Here is an 11421-nt window from a genome sequence, read left to right on the forward strand (position 1 = left end):
TGGTAAGAGAAAATATGCCTACAATTAATAACGAGAAAAGAACACAGATGGACACATTTGACATACTTTCGAAAGTTTTACTATATAATAATAGAATATTAAACTTTTGAAAATAAATTCTTTTTACAGAGGAAAAATCTGCTAACTTTGCTCTTCCGATGGAAGTGAATCGAATATCAAGCATATATATAACATCGTGCTTTTATAGCAATTACATGCTTGATCGATTTTATTCGGATAAGTGCACGTGTGTATATGTGTCATATTTTAATTTAACTGTGTTTTATACCCTCATTTATTTGGGTAAAAAGATCACATGTTATAAGCTATAATTATAAAAGAATCATAATATCGGAAGAAATATATCTATAGTAATATCTTTCTTCGACATATGTGATGTGACATAATAAATGAATATGTCAGTATAATAAGCGGGTTCATCCTCGACAATAAAACGATGGAACAGATTGAAAGGTATTTGACTTCGCTCGTTTTATTTTCTATAAGCTATTCGTTGTAATAATATAATTTACATATTTCTCTTTTTATGAATTATTTTCTGCGTATGCATATTATTAATTTCTCATCTAAAAAAGGATTTTGTAATAAATATGCTAATAAATATACTAAATGCATAAATGTACTAATGCGCAGTTGTTTTATTACTTTGACAGTAATAGAACTACAGTGATTATGTGATAGTCTGATGACAAATGTGATTCGCATTTTCGTATGTTTTTGATAAAAGAAGATAATAGAGCATCACATTTTAGTAGGAATATAATTACATATAATCATATAATTACATATGAATGTTACGCCTCCTAAATTATGGACATACGGAGGCGAGATAATATCTTGCTATAGTGATAAATAACAAATGATAACATCGTGCAACATTATTATGCTTAAGCCCGAGGAGGAAAGAAAGAAGAAAGGGCGTAACAATCACTTCCCGAGATTAGGTGCAGGATCGATTCGAGCGAACCGTCAGAGAGGTCGAAAACATCAAAGAGAAATTTTACATTGTTTATGATATGTTCCTATATCCATTCAATGATCCCTTTTTGATAAAGAAATTTAATCCTTATTACTGGAGACAGGACTTAGTGTAATTCAGAAGTAGGGATGATGAAAGGAGTTAATTAAATGGAATGCAAAATTTCATTAAAATTACCGAGTGAATTTATTATTAATCAGAAAAGAGTAGTTAACGTAATTTATAACGATAAAATCAATTAAGATAGAATTTAGATAATAATTAGATAGTAATTAGATAATAATTATATATTTAGATAATAATTATATATTTAGATAATAATTAGATAATAATTAGATAATAATTATTCTCTAATCTTTACATATGAACATGTGTATATGTGTGCGTGTGTGTGTGTGTATGTGTTCGTTTGGACATGGGTATGACATCTAATTAGATAAGAGATTATACATCTCCCATAGGATATATATCGGAAGAGATGAAATATAAAGAAAAAAAAATTGATAAAAATAATGGAATTACTGCTTGATTGTTTTCGGAAAAGCGATTGCTTTGGAAGTTTGATGAAAGATCGGTAATGACTCTGATGACTATCGTGCGAATTAGCGGCATTATGGTTTTTATTGTAGATTAAGTTTTATTCAGTTATGAATCAACTTAATACGGCACATGGATAAGAGTCGCGGATAAAATATCGAAATAACTGCTGACTGAATGCGAATTACGTGACTGTGAACGAATGTACATGAATACATGAATAACTTAAATACGTATATCCCTTGAAAAAAATTCTTACAAAAGTAAGAAAAAATACGCCACGTACATAAAGAATATTCTACTTAGTATTCAACAAAATATTTAATGAAGAAAGTCCTTAAAAGTAATTTACAATAATTTTCCCTCACAGAATCATTTTTCTAAAAAATAAAACCTCAACAAATAATTTTCCTAAAAAAATATTAAAAAATAAAATATCAAAACTAAATATAAAATAAATATGAAATCAATAATTACTATTAGCCAAGTACTTAAGAGCATTTGTAAATATGATATAATATTTGCCATGAAATATCAATCTTACATTATAGAAATATTATACATAAATCCTCCTAAGAAAAATTAAAACCCATTTTATATTTATTCAGAGAAAATTGATGTTTAAAATATTTAATAAGAATTAGGATTATTTTAATTCTTAAAACATTTTTTATATAATGTATATAATTTGAAAAAAAAATTGTACGCAGGTTTCAAATTGCAGTCTTTAAATCGAAGTAAGTTATGAAAACTTGGTGTGCCCGGATCGTAATCAAATACAGATTAAATACTTAATTACATAATGTCTAATATTTTACATTTTATTGGAGATATATTTGTTTATAATGTAAACAATCCGGGTCAACATACGGTAGTGCCTCGCGGCAAGTTCATGCGAAGCATTAGCGCGACACTCCGTGTATCTATACGCGAATCGGAGATACGACAGATGAGAGTAACTTAAATTATTGGATTTCAATAACGGCTGAATTCGAATCGAATTCTTACTAGCCGTTCCCATCATGTCTTCCTATCTCGTAGCGTTTGTAGTGATCGATTACGTTCGCGTTTTTATCGAAGATGAGACTATTAATATATAGATCGAAATTGGTGCTGCATACAAAATTTGCACAAGAAGTTGTTCAAAAATCTAAAAGGCTATTGACAGAATACACCAACAGCACCTCTAAAGTTCCAAAAATGGATCTTGTAGTACTCGCACGATTCATATCTCATATTCATAATTTTTAAGAAAAAATATGTAATTTGCAATTAACAATTACATATTTTTTTCTTTGAAACACTATGTGTTTTCTTTACACCAATCGATTTCTCACATTATTTTGTGCATAAAAGTATTAAGGTAAAATAATCGAAAAATGAATATTTTAGTAGATATTTTATGATTTATGTAGAATTAGGAAATTATTCAAGCCGCATAACTCGAAAAATATTTAACGAGAAAATATTTTATTATAGTGTTTTGGAAAGCACTCGAGGTCAGCTACAAGAATATGTAATAAAAAATAAGGGGTGCCATTTAAAAGAATTGAGGTAATCTTCACATGACCTTCAAATGACTCTTCAAAATCAAATCAATGATACCATCTTATGACCCCCTCGAAACCATACAAAACATATCTGAACCATTTTTCTCTAAAATCAAAAATGAGAGAGATATTTGAGATGGACACTTAAAATGGGACACCCTGTATACACACACACACAATATTTTAAATACTTCTCTATATAATGCCATGTATTTTCTTATTAATGTAATATGATTCCTCATATTTTATATTTTCCATAGAATTACGGAGTAAAATTTTACCTTCAATTTTTTTAAAATTCTAAAATGTTTGAAGAAAATTTTTGGGACGATTGTATAATTTTGTCGTATAATTATGTTCAATAAAATTTAACAAAATAAGATTAACAGATTTTTGAAGAGGTAGACGCGTACGCATTTGATAAATTTTATTGGCGTTTACATTTTTATATCTTTATTCAATAGCGTTTATATATCTTTATTCAATAGCATTAATATATGTTAATAATATGTTAATAATATATGTTAGTAATATATGTTAATAATATGCAAAAATTTTATATACTATAATGAACGTGAATAATGAATCACATTTACGCGTTTCCATATTTATTTAAGCACTTTACTTATTCCTATTCATGACGACAAAAAATTTATCATAATTAAAAGCGTGTCATTGAAATGTGGTAGGTGGTTGGCTGCAACGCATTTCAAACCGACTTATACGCGACGAGCGTTTCCATGTTGGGATGAGCCAGCATTAAAAGCTAGTTTCGATATCTCTATAAAACATCATCAAAATTATACAATTCTATCCAATATGCCAATACGGGAAAAATCGGAGGATAATAAAAATGGCATGATATGGACGCACTTTGACACGACTCCCATCATGTCAACTTATCTCGTAGCATTTGTGGTGGTTGATTACGTTCGCGTTCCTACTGAAGATGAGACCATTAATATATGGTGCAGATCGAAAGTAGTGCCGCATACAAAATTTGCACAAGAAGTTGTTCAAAAATCTAAAAGGCTATTGACAGAATACACCAACAGCACCTCTGAAGTTCCAAAATGGATCTTGTAATACTCCCACGATTCATATCTAATGCCATGGAAAATTGGGGACTTATTATTTTTGTGTAATATATGCAATTTAAAAAAAAATATCAATAGAATAAAGCATTTCAGATGTCTTGTGTCATATAAATTCAAAATTTTTTTAACTTTTGTCAAATCATTAATTCTGCTTAATTAATATTGAATATTATAACTATAGATTTTCACGAAAGAATAGATTACTTATTTTACTGGAAATTATAATTATTATTTATTGTTTTAGTTTTTAAAATAATAAAAATTATTTTTTTTATAGAAAGGGGTATTTTTAAAATTGTTTGGTTATGTAAATAATTTAAAATTGAATTCAAAATTAAATTTTTTTCTGTGGAATACTTTTATAAAATATAAAGTATATGCATGCACGCACGCGGGCGTTTATACATGTATAAACACACACACACACACACACACACACAAACACACACACACACACACACACACACACACAGATACACAAATAGAATAAAGATAATTAATATAATTGAATTCTATTTTGGATTCTACAAAAGTTGAAAAGATATAATTTTAAAATATAAATTAGATATACATATATACACATATTTTCTCTGTATATCTATACATTTTTTAAATATATAAAAATTCATTACTTTAAATAATTATTGTATATATAAACTTCCACATTTATATATTATAATTATTTTAAGTAAAATGTTTTACAATAGATTACGTAATTATATTATAAAATATTTTGACATGAGTATAACTGTATTTATATAATAATTTTTAGTGAAACAAGCTTTGCATACAATGAAAATTTCAACACAATATCTGCTAAACTAGATGTAGCGGAGATAATAGTACATGAAATGGCACATCAATGGCTTAGTAATGTAGTCACTCCATCATGGTGGTCTCATGTATGGTTAAGTGAGGGTTTGACGACGTTTTTCGAAGAATATATTCTCAATCAGGTAGGTTCATTATTGCAAATTTTGCAATAGATTTCGCAAAAACGTTTCAATTAAATTCAAATATAATATAATACAGTTGTAACTTTCTATATGACAAAATATAATATAATGATTAGTAACTTTCTATATGAAAAAATATATTGCTAATAATTTTAGATTATGATTACTTAAGAATTTAAGACAGATTTCTTTATTATTATTATTATATATCATAGTAACTGATATTTTATTATTAATTTAATATTAAATTTTTAATTTAAATCCAATTTTAATTAATTGAAATTAAAACTTATGTATATTTCAGATGTTCGAGGATTGACGAATAATGGAATACTTTGTTGTTAATATTCAGCAAACAATTCTTCAGAAGGATATTCATATGAATATGAGCTCAATTATATTAGAAGTCAATAGACCCAATGAAATTGAATCACTCTTCGATACTAATTATGGCAAGGGTACGATAAAATAAATAAGTTATCATTCAAGTTTACGAACATAGGTGATCTAAAGAAAAAGAAGAAACAATAAGAAAAATTTTTACTAGTGATATGTTTATCAATCTTTATCTTTAATGTTCTCTTTTATTAGCTATGTTCACAAATTTATGGATGATAATATATTTTATTATTATTATTTTATGTATATCAATTTTTGAATTTATTTATTATTATTGCAGTACCCGCTATAATGGGTATGTTACAACATATAATTTCCGACGAGATTCTTCGAAATGGTCTTATTAAATATTTACACACACAGTAAGTAATATGTTTATCTTTTCACATAGACATTTTTTTGGTGAAGTATTCAGTGTAATAATAATTCAACTTAAAAGTAGAAAGTTTAAAATGTTTTATCGTTAAATTGCTGATATAATAAATCTATCAATAAAACACTATATAAGTGAAACTTTATTTTTTACATCAAAACTTTATTTTGTAAATGAATAATATTTTACATTTTTCAATAAACAACAATTACAATAAATAACAATAAATAATAACTTAAGAATTATCAGAAAATTAAAAATTTTGTTACTAAAATTTTTAAACAACAATAATTTATGAATGATAGAAATAGCATGCGTTTACAAATAATCATTAAGAATTTTACAAAATATTTTCTAATCTTTTTCAGAATGAAAAAATTAATCATTATTATATTTTGAATGCGTCGATATAAGATATATTTGACAGTATTAATGTGGATTTATCTATACTTATATAACTTATTACATTATAATTTTCTTAACAAATCTACATTAATATCTCTCTAAACTTATGCTTCATAATTTTGTTTTTTTTGTCTTTTATTCAAATGATTTTACTATATTGTATTGCACATACAATATAGATCTGACTGCATATAATAAAATTATAAATAAATTGAATTATAATTTGTATATAAATATATATATATATATATAATATATATATATATATATGTATATATATTTATTCATTTATTTATCTACATGAATTGTTCATAAATCATTATATTTAACTGTAACGAAAAATAGACATTTTTGAATTAAATGGACGTAATACGTGCTGAGTCATTTTGCTAACGAACACGATACAATAATAATTATTAGAATTTTATATGCAAAATAAGAAGTTAGTTTGCATGAATGAGTAAGATAATATTGATTGGTATCGTTTAATCCCTATGCAAGTTAATGTACAAAATTCTACAAATATACTTTTGTTGATCTCTAATGAATCATCACAAGTATTAATTCATGGTATGTGTTTTTAATTTATTTTTACTTATCAACCTTGCGAATTTTGCATAGTTTTGTGACTATACAATATATAAGACTATTTATATAAATTGTAATTTATTTGGAAACTGTACTACTATGACAATTATAGTGACACTATTGCAATTATTCCAAGTTTTCAAAATGTTATTCCAAATGAAGTTAATGTTAGCATTCAAGAGATTAATAAGGCTTTATGCGAAAACACAAAATTGAATTTTTGCGAGCAATATGAGCTGACCACGGATGATTATGCGTCAATTTTATATAATATTAAAAATTAAAATAAATTGACTAAAATAATAATAATTAAAAAATTATCTACAACATGTGATTTTGTGATCGTTTGTTTGATCTCATTTTAAATTACAAAGTCGAAAACGAAACGAAAACAACAACATAAATATATTTAAATATATATACATATATTTAATGATGACCTGTAACTCTATTGTGGTCGAAAACAATAGACATTCCCGTGGCTTTAAATAGTGAACGGATTTAGTTTTCGGATTTAGTCTTTTCGGGTTCGTCAACATAAATGGGCGACATTTTAACGGACCCTCCAGATTAGAGAACACCAAATAATAAAAGGTATTAGTTCACAGTCTGCATTTCATCTCGTGAGTTAAATATCGGTTATGTAAGTAAATAATAACATTTGAAAAAAGTTCTTTCTAATATCATATATATTGTTTCCTTATTTATTGTGTATTATTATCTATTTTATTATTATCTTATCTTATTGTCTATTTTTCATACTTTTGCCTTCATCATCGTTAAAATATGTTAAAATGCTAAGATCTCCAAAATATAAAATATAAAATAAAAAACAAAATAATATAAAATAATAAATATATATATATAAAATCTATCATATCTATCATAAAAAATATAAAATATAAAAATATAATATAAAATATAAAATATAAAAAAAAATTACAGTTTATATCATGTTATTTTGAAAATATTTTTGCAGATATTTGAAAAGAGTATTAACATGGCTATTTGGAAATTGTTAATAAATCTTGGACTATTATTTATTACTACAGCGATTTCTGTTGACAAAGATTCAAACAACGATACCGCGATTAATTATCGTTTACCAGACCACGTAGTTCCGATACATTACAATATTAAGCTAATACCGTACATTGTGAAAGATAATTTTACTTTTGACGGAGAATCCAATATCAACATTACAATTCGACATGTAACGCAAAATTTGCATTTACATGTATTGAAATTGACAATAAACGAAGCAATGACATCATTGTTTAGTAACAATGGTATTATCTATACACCGGCAATGCATAATTATGATAATATAACACAAATCTTAGTTCTTCACTTTAATGATAAACTGTTACCTGGAAATTATACATTGAAGATGCGATATGTTGGTATTCTACATAACGACTTTTATAACAAGGAAGGCTTTTTTGTAGCATCTTATATCAATGAACAAAGGAGATGATGTGTAAGTAAATATTAATATTTAAAAGTTCTTTCTAATATCATATGTATTATTTTTTAAATATTATTTCTTATTATTATTTATTTGTCATTATCGTACATCGCTTTAACATGCTAAGAGAACTTTAACCATAATATAAATATAAGACATAATGTGACGTTGTTTAATGTCGTACTTTAATAATTGCGTATACAGGGCATCCCAGAACACTATATACAAGCGCTTGTAAGGAGAGATTAGTAAATTGAAGAGAAAGTCTCATACTATTTTACAATTTTCGCAATAATAGCTGAAATTAAATATTAAAATTAGACGGAAGAAAGGAGCGCTTCTTATTTCATTTGTCCGATTTTAATATTTAATATTTCTGTCATTTTGCGAAAATGGTATAAGACTTTTCTGTTCAGTTTACTGCATTCTATTTCCTCACAAGCTTGTATATAGTGCTCTGTATATAGTACTCTGTATACAGGGTGTCCTAGATCACCCGCACATCCCTTTTCTTTCAAAAACTAAGCATTTTTAGAGAAAAATGTTTGCGACAAAATAAATTGTATGGTCCTGAGGGAACATAAGATGGTGCCATCATTAAGGTCAGGTCAAGGACAACTTTAATTTCTTAAATGGAACCACCTATTTTTTAATGCCATTCTTATAGCTTATGTCGAGAGCTTTCCGAAAACTATAATGAAGTATTTTTTCATCAAGTATTTTCGAGTTATAAAGCTTGAAATCATTTCTTAATTTTACATAACCATAATATCTTGTAAAATATTTATGTTTCGATTATCTTACCATAATACTTTTATGTACAAAATAATGAGATGAATCAATTAGTGTAAAGAAAACACATAGTTATTTTAAGAAAAATATGTAATTTGCAATTAAATTTCATATTTTTTCTTAAAAAACTGTATGTTTTCTTTACACCAATTGATTCATCTCATTATTTTGTACATAAAAAATAATCGAAAAATGAATATTTTACAAGATATTTTATGGTGTATCTAAAATTAAGAAATGATTTCAAGCCTTATAACTCGAAAAGTACTTGACGAAAAAATACTTTATTATAGTGTTTTGGAAAAGCCCTTGACATAAGCTATAAGAATACGCAATAAAAAATACGTGGTTCCATTTAAAAAATTATAGATGTTCTTAACTTGACCTTAACGATGCCATCCAAGATTAAACCAATGACACCATCTTATGTTCCTTTAAAACCATACAATTTTTGTCGGAAACGTTTATCTTTAAAATGCTTAGTTTTTTGAAAGAAAAGGGGTGTACGGATGGTCTAGGACACCCTGGTATATGCAATATTTAAATCAGAGTTTCCCAAACTTTTTAGCTCACCCCTTTTCAAAGGTAATCTTTTTTAGCGCCCCCGGGAAATCTCTATCTTTATCTCAACTAATAATAAAATTGTAAGCGTAAATGTGTCTGTAATTCTTGAATTTCAAAAAGCTAGTTTCGAAATAAAACAACTTGGAACTGAAAATTTTAAAGCTATTTATTAAAATAAAATAACAAAGAAATTGCACATAAACATAAGATTGCTTACTTTATTAGTAATAAATCAAATATTAAATAAATTCGTAATATATTAATCAAATTGATACATAACTGTATGTTTGTAAAGTCAAGTGGATAAGTTTTGCTTAAAAAATGTTCAACGCCCCCCTACTGTTTCCTGAGGACAGCAATGCCATCCCCCCACCGATCCCTCCAGCGTCCCGCAGGGAGGCGATAGGCGCCACTTTGGGAACTCCGTTTTAAATACTTATCTATATAATTCTATGCATTTTTCTGTTAACGTAATATGATTTCTTCATATTTTATATTTTTCGTGAAATATCGAAGAAATTTTGTCATAAAATTTCTTTTAAACTGTGTAAAATTTCTTTCAATTTGGTATTTAAAACTTTTTGAGATATAATTTGAGATATGATAAATTTTTGGTTATATGTTTGCATAATTATATTAAAATGTAACAAAATAAGATTAACAGATTGTTGTGAAGAAGAACACGTACGCATTTGATAAATTTCATTATTTATTCTAATATGTTAATGTATGTTAATAAGGTGCTGCGTGCAAACTCTAAAAATTTTACTGTATATTTTGTGATTTATTAGTCTGAACGGTAAATAATAGAATCACATTTACGCACTTCCATATTTTAAGTATTCACTTATCCTCATTCATGATATTGGAAAATTTATCATAATTAAAAGCGGTCATTGAAATGTGGTAGGGTTGGCTTGCAACGCGATTTGCGAATCGACTTATGCGCGACGAGCGTTTCCATGTTGGACGAGCCAGCATTAAAAGCCTACTTTTCGATAATCTCTAATAAAACATAATCGAAATTATACACGTTCTATCCAATATGCCAATACGGGAAAAATCGGAGGATAATAAAATTGGCATGATTATGGACGGCACTTTGACACGACTCCCAATTATGTCTACCTATCTCGTAGCATTTGTATGTGGGCTGATTACGTTCGGTGTTCCTCTGAGAATGAGACCATTAATATATGGTGTAGTGATCGGAATTGGTGCGCACACAAATTTGGTACGAGAAGTTGTTCAAAAATCTAAAAAAGCTATTGACAGAAATTACCACAGCACCTCTAAATTTCAAAAAATGGATCTTCGTAGCACTCCCGCGACTTGCAATTGGAGTCAATGCTATGGAAAAATTGGGGACTTATTACTTTTGTGTAATATTACAATTTAAAAAATATCATTAGAATATCGCATTTCACGTGTTTATATAAATCATTTCTTGTGTTATACTAAATTTGATAATTGTTTTCAACTTTTTTGAAATATCATTACTGCATAATTAGTATTAGTATCATAACTGTAGATTTTGTGAAAGTAGTTAATTTATTTTGTGGAAATATTAACTTTTGTTTTAATTGTTTAAAAATAATAGAATATTTTTTATGAAAAAATAGTTTTTGAAAATGTTTGGTTATTATAAATAAATAAATTGAAATCAAAATAAAATTTTGTTTCTTTTAAATA

The 11421-nt window shown here is 26.6% G+C and overlaps 1 protein-coding gene across 1 annotated transcript; it reads left to right on the top strand.

Annotated features, from left to right (window-relative positions):
* Nucleotides 1–457: 457 nt before the first annotated feature.
* On the top strand, nt 458–5612 carry LOC112638846 (aminopeptidase M1-A-like). Its single transcript, XM_025411240.1, has 4 exons — nt 458–474; nt 3777–4169; nt 4957–5140; nt 5493–5612. Exons 1-4 carry the CDS (start codon nt 458–460, stop codon nt 5610–5612), a joined length of 714 nt encoding a protein of 237 aa, XP_025267025.1.
* The last annotated feature ends 5809 nt before the right edge of the window (nt 5613–11421 follow it).

This window comes from Camponotus floridanus, unplaced genomic scaffold (assembly GCF_003227725.1).
Source record: "Camponotus floridanus strain SB8 unplaced genomic scaffold, Cflo_v7.5 scaffold388, whole genome shotgun sequence".
Lineage (NCBI taxonomy): Eukaryota > Metazoa > Arthropoda > Insecta > Hymenoptera > Formicidae > Camponotus > Camponotus floridanus.

What these genes read in the sequence shown, in the direction of transcription:
- LOC112638846 (XM_025411240.1), top strand. An exon ending in GAAGTTCCAAAATGGATCTT is followed by an intron (nt 4,170 to 4,956) that starts GTAATACTCCCA and finishes AATAATTTTTAG; the next exon opens with TGAAACAAGCTTTGCATACA. An exon ending in AAGAATATATTCTCAATCAG is followed by an intron (nt 5,141 to 5,492) that starts GTAGGTTCATTA and finishes GTTAATATTCAG; the next exon opens with CAAACAATTCTTCAGAAGGA.